The 20,581-nt window shown below is 33.5% G+C and overlaps 1 protein-coding gene across 1 annotated transcript in view; it reads right to left on the bottom strand.

Moving 5' to 3' along the window:
• Window positions 1–20,581, bottom strand: part of LOC145263885 (SNF2 related chromatin remodeling annealing helicase 1-like) — a 69,534-nt gene that overhangs the window by 12,894 nt on the left and 36,059 nt on the right. The window contains exons 10-14 of the mRNA XM_080120965.1: window positions 13,881–14,013; window positions 13,006–13,070; window positions 10,118–10,217; window positions 2,398–2,583; window positions 152–252 (exon numbers count right to left, since the gene is read on the bottom strand). Coding sequence (XP_079977091.1) covers window positions 152–252; window positions 2,398–2,583; window positions 10,118–10,217; window positions 13,006–13,070; window positions 13,881–14,013 — 585 coding nt within the window. The remainder of the gene's footprint in view (window positions 1–151; window positions 253–2,397; window positions 2,584–10,117; window positions 10,218–13,005; window positions 13,071–13,880; window positions 14,014–20,581) is intronic.

Raw genomic sequence — 20,581 nt, forward strand, 5'->3', positions numbered from 1 at the left:
AAAGAAAGGGAGAAAGGAAAAACAAAACGGAAGAAAAAAGAAAAGAAAAATGATTGAACTAGGAAAATGACAGCAAAAAGGAAAAAAAAAAAAAAGAGAAAGAGAAATTGTAAAAAAGAAAAAGAAAAAGTAAAAAGAAAAATTTCCGTACCATATGTAATCATCAGCAGTTCCTGGTGCAACCAAATAATATACATTAACTGAATTCAACTGTCCTAAACGATGCACTCTGTCTTCAGCTTGGACTAAAATCTGAAAAAAAAAAAATATATATATATATATGTGTCTGTAACTAGCAGGCTACCTGGTAGGACCTGGTTGTAAAATACGCTTGAATATGATATTTTGATTAATGCAGATTTCGTATTTATTATTATACTAGTGGGGGGTACCTAGCGTTGTCCGGGTGTTTGAAGGTGTGTGTGGTTTTGGGTAAATCAAAACTCCGGGGGGAGGGGGGGAGGGGGGGAGGGGGAGTTAAAATAAAAAAAAAAGTTTTGGTAGGTAAGTATGAGGATCAAACCCGAACCCTTGAGGCGAAGTTGGAAATTAAAGTGTGAAAAAAAAAACGCGTGACGTTAACCATTGGGCCACCGCGAAATACTAACGGAAACATGTTTGAATTTATTTAACTATTTAGAATTGTCAGGTGCACGTTTTAATGACTTAATGAGGTCAACTTTGACTGCGGGGTAGTATTTCATTTACTGCGGGAACGCTGTTTTTATTTATATTTTCCCAAGATGTTGGTGGGGGGGGGACCAGCTCCCTATAAAAAGGAGATTGTCCAAATTGAATAGCAATTGTCTGATATAAGGAAAATATTTTCACATTGATCAAATCTGATTGCTTTCGGACATTTCTGGTGCTCACGACCAGAAAAATACTGCCAGAATTAGTGCCGCTTTTATTATACGAAAAAGCCTAATCCAAATGTGGCGAGCGAAAAATGTTGAATATTTATCTTTTCGAAGTTGAGCAAATTAAACAGACAGGCGACCTCCATTGTTAATTCGTAGATATGAGCAGAGTATGTCATAAGGAACATAGGACAAGTAATAACTCAACTCTGCCTTTTTGTAGCAGCAACATTTATTTTCCAAGTACTTTCCCGAATAAAATGTGATCGTGGTCCTTCTTTCTGACCTCTCGAACATCATTTCAAACATGCTCTTGAACATGTTCTACTGTCTCTGCACACATTCTTTTTTATTGTCTTTTTCTTTTTCTCTGCCGTGACATCATTTCGCACACGGCTCAGCATTTGCATGCGTGCTCCATTGCACATTAATGATCAACGATGGTGAATTTGGAGACAGGCGAAATCATTGCTTGAGCTCGTATTTTATCTCCGCTTCAAAATGTTTGCTAAAATTTGCACGTCATAGTTGGAATTGTAATATGAATGCTTCTGATTTTCATTTTCATTAATCTCTACTAAACACCTGGCGATGAACATCATTGTCGAGAGTTGGGAGGAAGAAGCCAAAGAAAGGCATAGCTGGCAGAACCGTCTTTAGAAAGGGAAGGAAGAAATAGAGAAAAAGGAAGAAGTCTTAGTGCTGAGACACTATCAACGACACAACCCTGGCACCCATGTATGCGATGCTTGTGACTGGATGCTTCACAAAGAAAGAGGACTACGCCAACACCGAAGGATAAAGCCCTGAGGCACTGATTAGTCATCATCAAGACTGATGGACTGCATGATAATGATCATATAAAAAGAAATTTGTGTGTGTGAGTTCATTTCCTATTGACTCCTAAATGGCTGGGCCAATTTTAAAAAAAAATTTTTTCACACAAATGTACTTTATGTGCTTGGCAGTGTTCTTAGATAGGGTTTGTATTGAAATGTCTTTGATATCAATAAGCAGTAATAGAAAAAATCCGATAAACGAAGGAACAAGTGATTTCGATTAAAGTTAACACGTTATACAACCTAACATCACAAGTGCATTTAAGAAGTTTTATTACTGCACAAACAGAAAAGCCCATTATATAGTAGGCTCTTTGATATGACAAGGGTATGTTTGAAATAAATGTTTCTGTTTAGAGCACAACTGAACCATAATACTTGAATTTTTCCACTTTAAACTTTTATTCAAGTCATTATATGAAAATAATTTTTATAAAATGAACAGTAGGTTCTCGACAGTGCAATGTAGTGTGGACTAAGTCACTGTGGGGGGGGGAAATGAAAAATAAGCAATTTTAATGATTGCGATGCAAATAAAATAAGGGAGGGTGAAACATTTGTCGATGCTCATTCATTCCCGGGCAATGTTGGTCTCCCTGCTAGTATATAAATAAAAACTTGGCAAGTGCTAGTATATGAATAAAGAATGAAGAATTAAATTTAAAAAAGAATGAAAACAAATCATAGTTCAAACTCACCCCTGGATTCCAAAACAGTTCTGCAAACACAACCATGGACGTAGCTGTCAAATTCAAACCAGCATTGGCGGCACAGATGGACAAGATGGCTATTTTAATATCCTCACGACTCTGGAACTTGTCGCAGAAAAATTTCCGCTGTTCACTGTTGGTCTTTCCATCAATCCGAATATAACCTACTTTACACTGTGGAAAGAAAAAGAAAAACTAATGATTTTGTTTTTGTGTATTACTCACATTTTTGTATTACTCAAATTTTTGTGTTACTCAAATGTTTGTGTTACTTAAATTTTTGTATTACTCAAATGTTTGTATTACTCAAATTTTTGTGTTACTTAAATTTTTGTGTTACTTAAATTTTTGTGTTACTCAAATTTTTGTGTTACTTAAATTTTTGTATCACTCAAACGTTTGTATTACTTAAATTTTTGTATTACTCAAATTTTTGTGTTACTTAAATGTTTGTATTACTCAAATTTTTATGATACTTAAATTTTTGTATTACTCAAATTTTTATGTTACTCAAATTTTTGTATTACTCAAATTTTTGTATTACTCAAATTTTTGTATTACTCAAATTTTTGTATTACTCAAATTTTTGTATTACTTAAATTTTTGTATTACTCAAATTTTTGTGTTACTTAAATTTTTGTGTTACTCAAATTTTTGTGTTACTTAAATTTTTGTATTACTCAAATTTTTGTATTACTTAAATTTTTGTATTACTCAAATGTTTGTGTTACTTAAATTTTTGTATTACTCAAATTTTTGTGTTACTTAAATTTTTGTGTTACTTAAATTTTTGTATTACTCAAATTTTTGTGTTACTTAAATTTTTGTATTCCTTAAATTTTTGTGTTACTGAAATTTTTGTGTTACTCAAATTTTTGTGTTACTCAAATTTTTGTGTTACTCAAATGTTTGTATTACTTAATTTTTTGTATTACTCAAATGTTTGTATTACTCAAATGTTTGTATTACTCAAATGTTTGTATTACTTAAATTTTTGTGTTACTCAAATTTTTGTGTTACTCAAATTTTTGTATTACTTAAATTTTTGTGTTACTCAAATTTTTGTATTACTTAAATTTTTGTGTTACTTAAATTTTTGTTTTACTTAAATTTTTGTATTACTTAAATTTTTGTGTTTCTTAAATTTTTATATTACTTAAATTTTTGTATTACTTAAATCTTTGTATTACTTAAATCTTTGTATTACTTAAATTTTTGTATTACTTAAATTTTTGTGTTACTCAAATATTTGTGTTACTTAAATTTTTGTATTACTTAAATTTTTGTGTTACTCAAATTTTTGTGTTACTCAAATGTTTGTATTACTCAATTTTTTGTATTACTCAAATTTTTTGTTACTCAAATTTTTGTGTTACTCAAATTTTTGTGTTACTCAAATTTTTGTATTACTCAATTTTTTGTATTACTCAAATTTTTGTGTTACTCAAATTTTTGTGTTATTCAAATTTTTGTGTTACTCAAATTTTTATGTTACTTAAATTTTTGTATTACTCAAATTACTGTTCGCATTTTGGTTGATATTTTTGCAACATTTCAGCGGATGTAATATCCAACCTGTTTTAGGCAAATCTTTTTGAATTTGAGAACCTAATTATCAAACTCAAGGACATATCTATAATTTCAAACTGAGTCATTTATTTATTGCATCAAACATGAGCGAGTAAGCGTTTTAATTTTGTTATTTATTTATTTATTTATTTTTTTTTTACACAGAGATCACCACTTATCAAGGCCCGGAAGCCACTCAGGGATAAGGGTTATTGCAAGTACAATATATTCTTAGTTATAATTGCCTGTATAACAAGCTGAACATGTGTGATCCCTTTCCATGAGTGAAAAATTTGCTTTCACCATGACTAATGTTTGTGCAAAATTTCAAAAAAAAATCCAAGGCATGGTTATGGAGAAAAGTGTGAACAAACTAAAGGGAGTCAATTAGTAGGTCTAATCCCTCCTTTGCCAGGAACCAATAATCTGGGGTCTTTCAGGCATGTGTTCACTTTGTCATCTTGCATGGCAGTGACACACAGGCCCTCCCCAAGTATTTTTAATTTGCAGTGGCTTCAGCATAATGACCGCGAGACAATCAAGTAGAAGTGCAGCAACCAACTTGAAGAAAGCTGCACAGAATTTATGTTTCTGAATTTTTGAGATAAGGATTAATTATTCGTATTATTTGGATTCTTCGGACTACTGTTCTCATCTTGAGTACGATTTTCACAATGTTTCAATTGATGTAACCTTTGACCTTTTTCAGATGTATCTTGTAGAACTCTGGAACGTTTCTGTCGAACTCTGGGAATTTGTACGGAATTCCGAGCAGAATCCTTTATTTACTTCACAGATGTAGCATGTTCTCATTCCATCAGCCATGACTGGATAGAGTTCCTAAGTAATTCACAATTATATTTTTCAATCGCCCACACCGAGAATTGAACCTTCAACCTTCAGGAGAATATCACTTTTAGAATTGATTTTTCCAAGTACTCTTACCACTGCGCAAGGGTCAGAAGAATCCAAATAATACACATAAATTTATTTTATTTGGCAAAAAAGAATAAAACAATGATGTTTCAATTAGTATGTACGGAAAATAGTGGTAGAAATTTACACAGAACCACTAATCCTAAGTCACGTTGAATTGTTATGTTTGTGTATTTATTATCTCACTTGAAAATCTATTCCATGGTTTAGGGATTATAATTGAGAAAGCAGCCTTTCTTCAGTTTGATTGAAATTAGCAGTGAAATAGTTTCTTGTAATGTTTGCAAAAATCTCCCTCTGGTGCAGGAGTATTGGTGGGATTTTGAAGGCCATATGTGCTACGCATTTCAGATGGCTTGACCATCGTCTCCTGCATCAACTCAATGCATGGAAATGCCAGGTATGAGTGTGAGTTGAAGACTAAGGAAGGCCTAGCTTGAATGCATATAAATTGACTTGACTGCTTGCAACATCATTCATACCAATTTTAAAGACAAGTGTTCACGGAGAGCTGGCATGAGATGCTGCCTCATCTTACCAACCTCGGAGTCTGCAGCATCTTAAATACCAAAACTAGATGATGTAACAAGGATCGAACCATCAACCTCCAGTAATTCAAACAATACGTAAAAAGTGGTTGTCAAACATTTTTACACATGAACACTTCAAAATCTTAAGTACCTTGGTTACGCAATTTTTCTTGAGACGAACCATTTCAAGTTTGCACTTTAATAAATGTTTCAATTACATTTTCATTATACTATTTTTATTCCAATTGTGATTAAAAGCCTTAAAAATTGGTACAAACCTGATTTTGTGCAGCTTGTAGTGGTCAGTGGTAGACAAACAGAATAAAGAAAAGAAAAATGGCTAATGCTGGTGATCTTGTCACCTCATATGCAAATGAGATGCTTCCGGTTTGAATAAACAGCCTAATTTTCAGAGAATGGGTTGATTCAGATTTTGGAGTAGCAAGCTTTGACAGTAGTGTAGCAAATTTGGTATAGCGAGCGTTGACAACAGTGTGTTGAATTTAATCGCAGGAATTTTTAGTTGAAAGTTAATCAATTTGGGGAAATTGCAGAATAGTTAACAATTGATTATTTATCAACACTGGTTGCTTTTATTGATAATTTTTTGGCCGATGTAATCTCTGACTTTCATCAGGTGCCTGTGGGAATGACCAATCACCTACACATACCTAAACACATGCTGTGATCTAAAGCTAGTTCCATCAGACTTAACCTTCTTGGAGAACACAAAGAATCTCATGAACTTGTCCAAGAATCCACAGCAGCCTATGGAAGGAACATTAATTACAGACTACTGTTCTCATCTTGAGGGTTATTTTCTCAATGTTTCAGTCAATGTAACTTCTAACTATATTCAAGTATATTTTGTCAAACTCAGGAGTATTTCAGAATCTTGCACCCTTCCTTGAAAGTATATCACTTATTAATGATGGAACCAGCAATTAGTAATACCTGGACATGTGATAATGTAAGAATATCAGGTCAAAATTCACCAAATGCAGAAATCAGAAAAACTAAAAAAAACAAAAAGCAAAAAAAAACAATAAGATCCATTGTCGACAAAATGTCAGCTGGCTACCTCAGAGGAATCAGTGCGAAATATATAGCTCAACTTCTTTCCAACAATCATAGTACAAAAAATTTAATGTGCACATAAAAACAAACATGGCAACCAGTGAAAAAAGGACAGAATACAAACCCGAAACCCCTAAAAATCAGCTTTTTAAAGGTAAGTCTTTAGTTGGTACAGTAGCGCATACTGACAATAAATTATTGCTCTTAAATTGATAAATGAAAAATCCTTTATATAAGACTAGCAGGGGTTAAAATAAAAAAAAAAAGTTTTGGTAGGTGAGTATGAAGATCGAACACGAACCCTTGAGGCAAAGTGTGAAAAAAAAACATGCAATGTTAACCATTGGGCCACCGCAACATACAAACGGAAACACGTTTGAATTTATTTAATTACTTAGATTTGGCAGGTGCACGTTTTAATGACTTAATGAGGTCAACTTTGACTGCGGGGTAGTATTTCATTTACTGCGATAACACTTTTTTGGGGTGCACGTTTTAATGAGGTCAACTTTGACTGCGGGGCTTTTATTTTCCCAAGATGTGTGTTGGGGAGGGGGGGGGACCAGCTCCCCTTGTCCAATTTGAATAGCAATTGTTTGATATATTTCCACATTGATGAAAGCTGATTGCTTTCGGACATTTCCAGCGATCGCCACCGGAAAAATACCACCAGAATAGGTGTCGCTTTTATTATAGGAAAAAGACTAATCCACACGCGGCGAGCAAAAACTGTTGAATATTTATCTTCCCGAAGTCGAGCAAATTAAATAGACAGGCAAGCTCCGTTGTTAACTCGGAGATATTACAATTTATATGTGATATAAAAAGTTTTAAGAAGTTGCAAGCCGACTGACTGCTTCTCTGAAAAAAGCCTTTCTTGGACATACAGAAAAAGCGAACATACATTTTCGCTTTTATATATATATATAGAAGGGTGTGCGTGTTCTCAAGTGGTTCCAGTACCTGTCTGGCTGATTGTTGAAGGCAGATCTTTGGCTAGAATTACTACACAAATTTCTTCACAAACGAAGCAGCAAGGAGACTAATCCTGACAGAAATTGTTAAGCTGGTATAAAATTGGTCAAGTTTCAAATTATTACATCATATCCTGCCATGTCGTCATGATTGTAGTCTATTAACTTCTAATAGAATTTTCCACTACTTTAACCTGATATGGAAAAATACTGTTTCTAACATTATTTTTAGACACACATTTTGCAGTATGTAATGCTAAGAGAAAATGGATAGTCACAATAAAGATTGATCAAGTGTATGTTTCAAATTGCAAACTACTGCAAAGAAGGTGGGCTCTCTCTACTGTGCTAGAAAGTTATTTACGCTTGAAAGTATCCTGTACCTCTATAAGGCCACCATTTGCCCACGTATGTACTGTTGTCATATTTGGAGTAGGTTGGTGCATCTGCTACTAGTCTCTCACTCCTGGACAGGGTTCAAAAGAGAGTCACCAACCTAATAGGTCTTGAACTGTCATCTAAGCTTCAGCCTCTGTCCCATCGATGAAACGTGGCATCCCTCTGCCTGTTCTACAAGTATTTTTATGATGATTTTTTTTTTTTTTACGTGGTAGTCACCACTTATCAAGGCCCGGAGGCCACTCGGGGATAAGGGTTATTGCATATACAGTAATCAATGGGGCAATATCGTAGTAATCGTTAGTAATGGAGATTTGATAAAGTGTCTTACTTATGGGGGCGGTTTATCAGGAACTTGTTTATGTTGGACTTGAAGACATCCAAGTTGTAGTCAGGTGGGAAACAGGCAAATGGCAGAGAGTTCCACAGGCGTGCACTTCTAAGGAAGAAACTTTGTTCATGGACTCTAGGTTTTGATTTCAGCATAAAACATAAGTACTAATGTTTTCACCTGAAATGCGTTGGTTTAAAAGATCACCAGTCTACACAACACATTTATTTTTCTTTTCACCCTCATCTTCTGAATTGCCCCCTGTAACATGCATCATCTCCCCCATATGCACTGCCTAATTAATGTTGATTCCAACTTTTCACATTCTGTTCGTGCTCATCCGCTCTGTTTGTTGACTCTTCACGTTCAGTGGATGTGTAATATCCAATAAAAACCTTTCTCTCTGCTTGGAAATTGCTCTCTGCGGTTTCTATAATCGGATGAGGGATACCGTGAGGAGCTTCCGCCTCGTTGGAAAGTGGTTCTGTTTTTTCTCTGGAAATCTTTATTTTGGTAAGACGATCCTTTAGGATTTCTTTTCTTGCAATTATCACCATCACCCGAGTCAACAAGAATCGGCTTCTTAAAAGGCCGGTCTCTCCCACCAAACCGCAACTGTCCAGACTCTTTCTTGCCACCAAATCCACCGCCTAATCGACGTGGAACCCAATTTTTCAACGTTCGCTCTAGCTCGTAATCAACAAATGCTCTGATGAACTACAAGCACTTGTACCCCCTTGACGTAAATACCTCCGGCAAACCCAACAAGCAGCTAAATGCCACCCCTACACAGTAGAGATCCCTAGGTGTAAGAAAGCCTTATACTCCAATAGTTTCTTCCCAAGAACTGCTAGACTCTGGAACTCCCTTCCGGGATTCTGCTTTCCCAACTGTACTGACATGCAGAAGTTTAATTGTAATGTGAATAGACATCTTGCTACTCATCTCTCTTCATAATCTCTCTTCATAATATTCCTGTAACTTATATCCCCGATAGTAGCCCCCTACTACAAAGTGGCACTGTGCCTTGTTTGGGGTGAAATTTGAAGAAAAAAGAAAAAAAAAAAAAATTAAAATAGTCATTGTTTTATCATCCAATCGATGATCTTAACTTTTTTTTTGGGGGGGGGAGGGGGGGGAGTGAGCCAAGATCAAAGTGTAGTATCCGTTCTGATACTGCACTTAAATTTTTGTTCTTGATTAGTGGATGAGAAATCCTTCATTACTGAGACAATTTTTATTTTTGTTCCTTCACATTAAAAACGACCGTGGTGTCTAACTCTACCCTCGTGGGGAGGCAAAATAAATAGGAACATCGTTCTCAATCCTTTTATAGTACTGTTCCGTCATCCAATCGACGATCTTTTTTTTTTTTTTTTTACAAGTTTACAAGGGAATCACCACTTATCAAGGCCCAGAGGCCACTCGAGGATAAGGGTTAAAGAATGTACATTGGTCAAAAGGACAATATCATTGTAATCGTTAGAAGTGTAAATTTGGTAAATTGGATTAATTAAAGATGACGGCTCATCAAGAACTTGTTTACGTTAGACTTGAACACAACCATATTGTAGTCAGCTGGAAAGCAGGAAAACGGAAGACAATTCCATAGGCGTGCAGTTCTAAGAAAGAAGCTTTGTTCATGGAATCTACGTTTAGGTTTAGGCACAGATAAAGAGTGGAGGAAATTATTTATAGTGTTTTCAGCTAGATGAGTATTTCTTGTGAATGTTTGGTGAGGGGGGGGGCATAGATTGAAGCTCAGATGATTTTCTTAACTTTTATTATTTTGGTCTTGATGAGTGATTACAATTGCAACAAAGGAAGAAAAACATGTAAAAAAAAAAAAAAATTCTGAAAGCACATTCCTAAAATCATATCTCTCTGTGTACCTTGTTTTTAATGACATCTTCAATAGCATCCATGACTACTTGGTGATGAGCAAACAGTAAGAATTTGTGATCCGCTTCAATCAAGTCGATCACGTAATCCCTGAAAATAAAAAATAAAAATAATTTAAATCTGGAATTCAAATATCAAATTTACAAGTAACATTGGTTCTTGTCCATAATTCTCCCTTATATTAAAAAACAAAAATAAAGAAAAATCTGTATAATGTACATACCCATGACAAACTGAAAATATCATATTCCAAAAATCACGTAAATTGATCAAGTAGTTTTATTTTCATAAATAAAATAATTTTTTAAGTGATTAATGGAAATTCATAGGCATTACAGCATGAATCTAATAAAGTTTGACTTATTGAATTATCTCCCTTTGTTTTGTTTTTTATTACTTGGGAGTCACTACTTATCAAGGCCCGAAAGCCACTTGAGGATAAGGATTAATGAATGTAAGTTTGTAGTGTTGTAATTGTTGATAGTGGAAATTGGGTAAAATTTGATTATTTATGAGGACGGCCCGACAAGAACTTGTTTACATTGGATTTAAAGGTTACTATGTTGTATTTAACTGGGAAGTAAGACAGCGGAACAGTGTTCCGCAAATGGACAGTTCTGGGAAATAAGCTTTGTTTATGAAATCTATGTTTAGATTTAAGCACAGATAGGGAGTAAGGGAAATCGTTTATAGGAGTTGTCGCTAGTCGAATGTTCTTTTATGAAAGTTTGGCAAGGGGAAACCACAGATTGGAGTTCCATCTTTTCAGATTGTTGTTTTTGGTGTTTGTTAAGATGCAGTCAACAAATCGATTTTTTTATAAATATATCGTTTTACACAAAAACAATATTATGTACTTAATTGTAGTGCCGAAAATAGTAACATATCCCAAAATTATGAAAATCCATCAAATAGAACAACTGCTATTGTGTTTTTAGTATAAAAACGTCTATCGCCATTGTGGTCATGACACAAGTAATCTAAAATATTCACTTCAGAGTTATGTCCCCTGTGTGCAGACTCTCACTGTCTACTTTATAACGTCTAAGAAAAATGTGATTTTATCCAATTTTCTGTAAAAATTACTTTTAACTATAAATAACTTTCTACTTGATGAATTTTCGTAATTTTTTGGATATATTACTATTTTCGACATGACAATTAAGTACAGAATATTGCTTTTGCTTAAAATGGCACATTTGAAAAAAATCAACCTGTTGGCTGTATCTTAAAAAGCACCATTTTTTTCAAATAGTAGACAGGATGGTCGCTCTTCAGTTACGCATAAAATTTGATTTTCTTATTTAAAAATAAAACTACTTGATCAATTCACATACATTTTTGGAAAACAATATTTTGGCACGGGTACATACATCATACAGATTTTTCTTTATTAAAAAAAAAAAAATTTAATATGTGGAAATTCTGGATAGTAACCGATACTTATATACTCGACCATTTAAAAGATCACAACAAAAATGTGAAATAAATGTGGTGCATGCAAAAATTGAGTAGGAGTTAATCTATAATTAGGATGGATGCCCCCAAGTGAAAAAATAAATAAATAAATAAAATGATGATTTTTTTTTTATTTAATAAAAAATTATAGAATATTATTTGGTTTTCTAAAGTTTTCAAATTTAACCTTGCAAAAATATGGCTTTCGAAAGATGTAACTAACTCATATTCAAAATTATAAATATTTGTAGCAGATGGATTTGCAACAAATTCTCGCAGCTGAAGATTTTGAAATACACTTCCTTCCCGGCACGTCCAATCAGAAGCCAGCACTCAGTCACATGACTGAGTTTATAAAATCTTAAACTGGCAACACACTCTCTTTCTTTCTTTTTGATTTTTGCTGATGGTACACCCCTCTGTTGGAATGCGACTTCACCCGGGCCCTTTAGCCCCGGGCTACTATGAATACAAACAAGCCAACATGGCTATCTCCCCATGCGGTAAACACAGAAACTCATCCTACAGTACTGTTTCTAATCTATTGTGATACATGCTTCTACTACCAACTTCTAAGAGACAAATAAGCCATGATGGCTATGCACCATAACTTCAACATACACACATGAACTCTTCTCTCTTTCAACTTATAATTTACACAGAAACTCTTTTAACTACTAACCTGTTTCCTTACATGCTTACTAAGAAAGATTTTATCAGGGAGATCATTTATGAATGTTAGGAATAATAAAGACCCAAGGATAGACCCCCAAGGTACTCCCGCATTTATATCATATTGTTTAGATGTATGACCGTCAAGGACAACCTATATTATTTTCTTATTTAAGAAAGATTTAATTATGTTAAGTATTCGTCCAATGACACCAGATGATCTGATTTTCCTGAGAAAACCATCGTACCATAACCTGTAAAAAGCCTTAGATATATCAAGAGCTATTGCTCTACCCTCTCCTACTTTGTCCAGTGATGGTATATACGTTCAGAGATTACAGTTAGGATATCTGCTGTAGAATAGGCTTGTTTGAATCCATATTGTTGGTTAGTCAGAAGTTTAGCAGCTGCAAGGCGATGAACTAGAGTTTGGTTAATTATGGACTCAAATATTTTGGTGAAAAGCGGGAAGAGGCTAATGAGATGATAATTTAATGACAAGTAGGAAGAATATAAAATATAACCGTTTTTCTTCATTTTTGTTTACCGTTATAAAGTGCCGATCTGAATAAGCACCAAACCACACAATAAAAACCACCCTTACGTTTAATATTGCCCTTGTGAGAGGCACATAAATACAGACACTTCAAACAAGGCTAATATAATCAATCTCTGTAAAACAATATTAACCGTTTTCAAAATTTTTATTTTACAAATTAAAAAAAAAAAAGGGAGATGTTCAACTTACCGAACTGATTGAACTTTGGCAGAAGCCGTTTCAGAGAAATACTGCAACAAAAGTGAATGTCGATCCTGCAGAAAACAAAAAAAAAAAGTGAAATTATAACACAATCTATGTTGCACTTTGACTAATTTGACATGCAAAAAAAAAACTACACACATACACACGAAAAAAACAAAAAAACTACACACATACACACGAAAAAAAAACTACACACATACACACGCAAAAAAAAAGAAAATTACTAAGCAAACCAGGCTATTTGTCTTCGGGTATAATCTTCTGCAAAGCATGAATAGTTATGATATGTTAATGATAGCAAATAAAAATTTCTGTTTTATTTTCGTTATGTGGGAAGATGTGAAAATGGGACAAGATAGATGCTGGTAGGCATCAACAAAAAGGATGACTTAGAAGCCGAGTAAATTATGGTAAGAGATATATTACTATGATGGTTGTGATGTATATCATGTTATATTGGATCCAAACTATAATTTATAGCATTGTTATGTGTTGTCTCTTTGTAAATAAATGTCTACACCTCGTCGACTGTGAGTAATGCTCATTTCTTCAAATACTGTCATTCACATGCTACACATATGCACACATATTCATCTTCAAGCATAATCTTCTGCATAACGTGAACTTGTTTCAAATTGATTGCAACACAATTTTCTTTTTTAAATTTGAAAAAAAAAAAGCAAAGAAAAAATCTTACTTTTGATTATGCTTTTAAAAGTAAAAAAAATAAATTTGAAAGGAAAGAAAATTTTTACTTTTGATCATGTTTTTTCAAGTAAAAAAAAAAATTGAAAGAAAAAAAAAATTGAAAGAAAAAAAATTGAAAGAAAACAAAAAATTAAAAACAAATAAATCCTTACTTTTGATCGTGCTTTTTCAAGTCGCGAGGACGCATGTTTCATTTCTTTATCGATTTTGATGGAAGTTGGATTTAATAAAACCATTTGACGGGTTTTTGAAGGCAACTCAGATATGACATCTTTTTTCAATCGCCTGTTAAATCGTCAAGAAATAAAAAAAAGGATAAAAAGCTAAAAAGCATTAAAATAAAAAAAACAAAGAAAAAAATTAACACAGATATCATGTCTCGGAATTTCTGAGATAAGGATTGATATTTGGGAAGAATGGTAAAAATTAAATTATATCAAAGAAGCAGCACATACGTTGGGCAACAATAACATTCTAAATAAAACTAATATAGAATTGAAAATAATTATATATAATTTATTATTTTCAATTCTGTATATATATATATACTGAGTTCGTGTAATTCAGTAAATTTTCATATACCATAGGTTTTAAGCCAAAAATGGTTGCCTTAAGGATTAAGCTACAAAATTATCACATTTCATAATTGAGCATTAATATACTGTGTGTGCAAAATCAAGACTTCAAGACAAGGTGTTGATGGCAACAAAAAGTGTATTTCATTTTATGTTACAATTGTTTCAATGTCCAGTTCGACAATTTCAAGCATTATATCGTTTGAAAATTTTCAGAAATCTATCTGTATCGATAGTTTTATGTACACACACATATATATATATATATATATATATACACATAAAACTATCAATACAGTGGAAAAGAAATGTTTACCCGATATAATCAGAAGTAAACTTCAATGTAATATAACTATTAATGTTTATATATTAATGAATTAATCCAAACCAAATAAAAAAAAGATCAATAGAGATACAATAGTAAATAGGGCTTATCATAGTGGAAAATACAAGAATTTCAAACTGTAAATGAAAATTTACAATTAAATTTATTAATCGACAGAATACTCCAAAAACCATTTTCAAAGTCCTTATTCCGCAGAGTTTTAAAGAATTCCACTCTTTCTATTCTTCTCATCAGAGGACAGTAAGAAATTAGCAAATTATATTTGTAGCAAAGCTAGAATTTGCTGGTTGATGCATTAGATGAACAACAATTTTTGATATTTGGTCAGAAATTGTAAGAAAAACAGTTTAAAAAATAAATATTAAACAAATGGAAAAAAGAAATTGTTTTATGTTTATATATTTTTGGGAATTTTGAAAGTTATTATACTATAGTTAAAGAGAATTGTAGAAAGTTATTATACTATAGTTAAATAGAATTGTAGAAAGTTATTATACAATAGTTAAAGAGAATTGTAGAAAGTTATTATACTATAGTTAAAGAGAATTGTAGAAAGTTATTATACTATAGTTAAATAGAATTGTAGAAAGTTATTATACTATAGTTAAATAGAATTGTAGAAGGCAGTACAATGCAGAGGTAACGGAAAGACACAAGCTGAAGCAGGTGAGAAAGTTTTATTAATACAACTTACAAATACATGTGTACATATTTATATATTTCTTATACACATTATATTTATATTTGCACAGTGGTCACCTGGTATATACCACCAGACCGACTTTCCCAGGTAATCATGGTGCAAAAGAAATATGTAAATATGTACACATGTATTTGTAAGTTGTATTAATAAAACTTTCTCATCTGCTTCAGCTTGTGTCTTTCCGTTACCTCTCCATGTTACCGCCGTCTACAATTCTATTTAACTACATACTATGCAATGCTTCAAGCAAACTACATCTTTTTGTTTTTTTTAATTACATTTTCACCCCAAACAAGGCAAATTGCCACTTTGGTGTAGGGGGCTACTATCAGGGGCAACAACTACTGGGGTACTATGTAGGGATTTGGGCAGCAAGGTGTCGGTTCACGTTACACTTGAACTTCTGCACGTCAGTACTGTTGGGGAAGCAGGGACCTGGAATGGAATTCCAGAGTCTAGTGGTTCTGGGGAAGAAACTATTGGAGTAAAAAGATCTTTTACATCTAGGGATCTCTACAGTGTGTGGGGGTGGGATTTAGCAGCCTGTCGGGTTTGTCGAGGGTGCTCACGTCGTGGGGGCACAAGTGATTGCAGTTCGTCAGAGCATTCACCACTAAAATACTTGTAGAAAAGGCAGAGGGATGCAACATTTCGTCGATGGGACAGAGGCTGAAGCTTAGATGCCAGTTCAGGGCCTATCAGGTTTGCGACTCTCTTGCGACATATATTACTACTTATATTATACTATGTATATGTATTTTTATTTGTTTTACATAAACATTAATATGTTGCTACACATTCATGAGCATGTTTCGGTCAGCTAGTTACAAGTAACTAGAGACATCTTCAGGAGATATTCCTAATACAAAACATATTACTGCTTATGTAAAACAAATAAAAAGTATATCTTGCCCTACTTCGATATTGAGCACTATTGTATTAGCCTCGCAAAAACTTCATTGGTTGCTTTATCTCTGAAAAATATTAACCTGGAATTATATATGTATGTATGTATATATATATATATGATGATGATGATGATTGCAACGTCTTGTCAGACGAGTGCCACTCCCTCATACACTTAAAGTCCATGAGCCCAAATGCCTGAGGGAGTATCTATACAAAGATGATGTTACAGAGTCTTAACTTTGTACGACAGCTAAGTCTCTCTTTTGGTTCAAAATACTGATATCCAGCAACAAGCAAGAGCAAGATAGCTAGCAACAAATTAAACTGCAGACCATCTTAATGTAGGTACTGGTCACTCGCTTTATGGTTTTTATATCAGAGATTTGCTTCTCCTACAAAGGTTGCCTTCACCACGGCTTACGGGAGCCCTCTCCACCCCAACACACATATACACACACACAAATATACATGATGCTAGTTGGTCGTTGACCAAGAAAAAGGGTTCATCCCCCATTGAAAGGTCTTGTTTTTAATCCTTCAGGGAGACTAGCCATCCTCCTCACCCCAACACACATATATATATATATATATATATATATATATACACACAAATATGCACGGTGCTAGTTGGCCGTTGACTCTGAAAAAGGTTCATTCGCCCTTTGGAAGGTCTTGTTTTTAATCCTTCGGGGAGACTAGCCACCCTCCACACCAAACAAGTCGGGTGGGGGAACCAGTTTAGTCACCGGTGACCCGACCATGAGGCAGGTAGTACTGGGTTACATGGTACCACTAGCATATGACATGACCTGTATACATATATATATATATATATATATATATATATATATATATATATACACACACACACACACACACGCACACACACTTGTTGCACCTACCCAATGTTGCCATTTTATAATTAATTTCCTTATAATATATACCAATCCTTATTTAAGAAGCTCAATGTAATTACAGAGCAATATAGTGAATAAATGACAAAAGACTATATTCCAAAGTTCATGATGTTGGCCATCTTATAATTTATTCCTTTAATTCAGTTGGCATTTACAATTCTTGATAGTATGTTTCATAGCACAAAATCAATCACTTAATTATTATATCAATCAATGAATCTATTTTGCCCTTAACTCATCAGAAGAAACAGTAACAATCAATCCGTCAACAGTAAATAAAGTGCGTTTTGACATGATTAAAATCCGAAAAATGGAAGAGAAGCTGTAAATACCTTATAATATGTTTTGATTACGCCATTTTGAATTATGAACATATATATATATATATATATATATATATATATATATATATATATATATATATATATATATATATATATATGACAAAAGTCTATATTCCAGGTTTCAGGATGTTAACCATCTTACCGTTTATTTCTTTAAGTACGTCTATATTCGATATTTGAAGATGTTGTTCATCTTAGCATTTATTTCTTTAAGCATGTTAAAATGTTCAATTTTTGACAGCACCTGTTTCGTAGTGCAGAATCATTCATGTAATTATTATGTCAACTTTCGAATTCATTCCACTATCAAAAGAAAAAGAACTCATTAACTTTAAAAGCAAATTAAGGAATATGGAAATGATTACAAAATCCCAAATTGAAAGAGAAGTTGCAATTATTTTTCAATTTGTTACACCATATATATATATATATATATATATATATATATATATATATATAGGGTGACCAAAAAAAACGGGCCCCAACTCTAATTAGGCTTCGTTTCTTAGTGTTTTGTTGGAATGAAATGAAACTTTGGTCATAACTAGTTTATTATATTCAAAACATCAAATCAGGGTCTTTGGCCTTTTTTTCTCCATTCTACAGCATATGTTCTAGATGGCCTCCATTTAGCTTTTGCTTTTTTTGGGTCACCCTGTATATATATATATATATATATATGCTCTGTAGTTACATTGAGCTTCATAAATTAAAGGATTCGTATAAAAAAAGGTGAAAGATTATTCAATAAACATATATATGTACACATGTAATGTGATTGTAGCATTGTTATATCCTAGATATAAATCTGCTGAAAACTCCAGTGTTAATCAAAAAGTGCTCAATGACAAACAGAGCGTAATGATTACAGTATATTTATTTACACAAACATTATTGGCTACATATGTGCATACATTTTTCTGTTGCAATCAACTAAACGATGTGAAAATAAGAATTCAGATGTGAAAAGTAGTTGAAATAATCGAAATAAGACAAATTTTCAAAAATTATTTTAGATTTTTTTTTTTTGAGTTATTATTTAAATCATTCAGATTATTTGAACTATTTTTCCTTTCTTGAATATTTTTGTCACAATGTTTTGGTCAGTTTTCAACCTTCTTCAGATGAGTCTTGTCAAACTCATTATTATTCAATATTTTCAGAAATATTACTGAACTAGCAGGCCGCCCGGTGATGCCTAGTCGTAATATATGCATAAATATCATATTTTAATTCGGAAAGAAACTGAGACATGTGAGTATTATGTTTTTTCTAAACAGTTCATTTCTTGTAATTTAAAAAAAAAATACTCGCGTTAAGATCGAAAACAAAATCTAAATATAGTAAGTCAAGTATGATAACCATTAGGCTAGCTTGATACTGTTACAGGGAAGGGCTGTCCCCTTTCCATGTAAATAAGAAGAATATTAGATAAGTAAACATGAGATTAGGATAAGGCTAGAATCGAACCCTGCAGGGAAAATTAAGAAATGGAATGTTAGAAATGAAGTCTATTGTTAATTCTTTTAGAAATCTGAATATTAAATATGTCAGTAAAAGAATGAACAATGCAAATTAAATTATATTGTTTAAAATAGGTTAGGCTAGAATTGAGGATTCTTTTGTTTGTAAAAAGTGTGTTGGACAAACGTATGTAAAGCCACGTGAAATTAGTCACGTTTGAAAACACACTTCTGACGTCATAGACAAAGGACATTTCTCCATATTATGGGTTCGGATTTTAGTCAGTCAGCAAGAGAGTTGGTCAGTTGATCTCTTAGAAGCGAAGGGAAAACATTTAGACTATGTAGATCCAAATTTGAATTCCTGACGTCATCGACCGGTCGGTCAGATGAATAAAGAAGTCATCATTATATTGTAACTGTTGTCTTGTGTCACATCCTTCATCATGGACGAAAGGTAATTGTGTTTTATCATCAATTATAATGAACATTGTGTACCCCCTTCCAAGTTATGTATCCCATCTCCTTTATCACAAGAATTGTCTCCCCTTCTCCAAGATGTGTTATAAGAACTGATATATAAATGCTTCTCTCCCTCATCATCACTATCGTTATGTCTAATGTACAGGAGTCCCGTTATATATGTGTCACAAGATGAACTCTCCGTCATCTCTTTAAATATGAACCCGTACTATTCAACAATACGATCTTTAAAAAGTGCTTTCAAACGTACTTATTCTTACCATAAAGAAGCTCTCATGTTTCACGGCCGCACATGTGCATTCCTGAAACAGTTGACAAGCAGATAAAAATCCAATGACCACCAAGAATCAATTTTTCAATTTTGACCCTTTAACAACTGCTTTCAGATGAAGACCAATTAAAAAGTTTTCCACATGTCTGAATACCTTATATACCAAATTTCAAGTCTGTAGATAAAAAATTTGTGGAATATATCGGTTAAGAAGTGTCCTCACACATACACACATTCTCACTTTTATAGATATACAGACCATGCTAGAAAACTACTGACACCTGAAAGTATCCTGTACCTCTATAAAGCCACCATTCGCCCATGTATGGAGTATTGCTGCCACATCTGGGCTGGTGCATCTGCTACTAGTCTCTCGCTCCTTGACAAGGTTCACAAACCTGATAGGCCCTGAACTGGCATCTAAGCTTCAGCCTCTGTCCCATCGACGAAATGTTGCATCCCTCTGCCTTTTCTACAAGTATTTTAGTGGTGAATGCTCTGACGAACTGCAATCACTTGTGCCCCCATGACGTGAGCACCCTCGACAAACCCGACAGGCTGCTAAATCCCACCCCCACACTGTAGAGATCCCTAGATGTAAAAGATCTTTTTACTCCAATAGTTTCTTCCCCAGAACCGCTAGACTCTGGAATTCCATTCCAGGTCCCTGCTTCCCCAACAGTACTGACGTGCAGAAGTTCAAGTGTAACGTGAACTGACATCTTGCTGCCCAAATCCCTACATAGTACCCCAGTAGTTGTTGCCCCTGATAGTAGCCCCCTACACCAAAGTGGCAATTTGCCTTGTTTGGGGTGAAAATGTAATAAAAAAAAAAAGAAAGA

This window comes from Euprymna scolopes, chromosome 39, assembly GCF_053919585.1.
Source record: "Euprymna scolopes isolate OS-2025 chromosome 39, ASM5391958v1, whole genome shotgun sequence".
NCBI lineage: Eukaryota > Metazoa > Mollusca > Cephalopoda > Sepiida > Sepiolidae > Euprymna > Euprymna scolopes.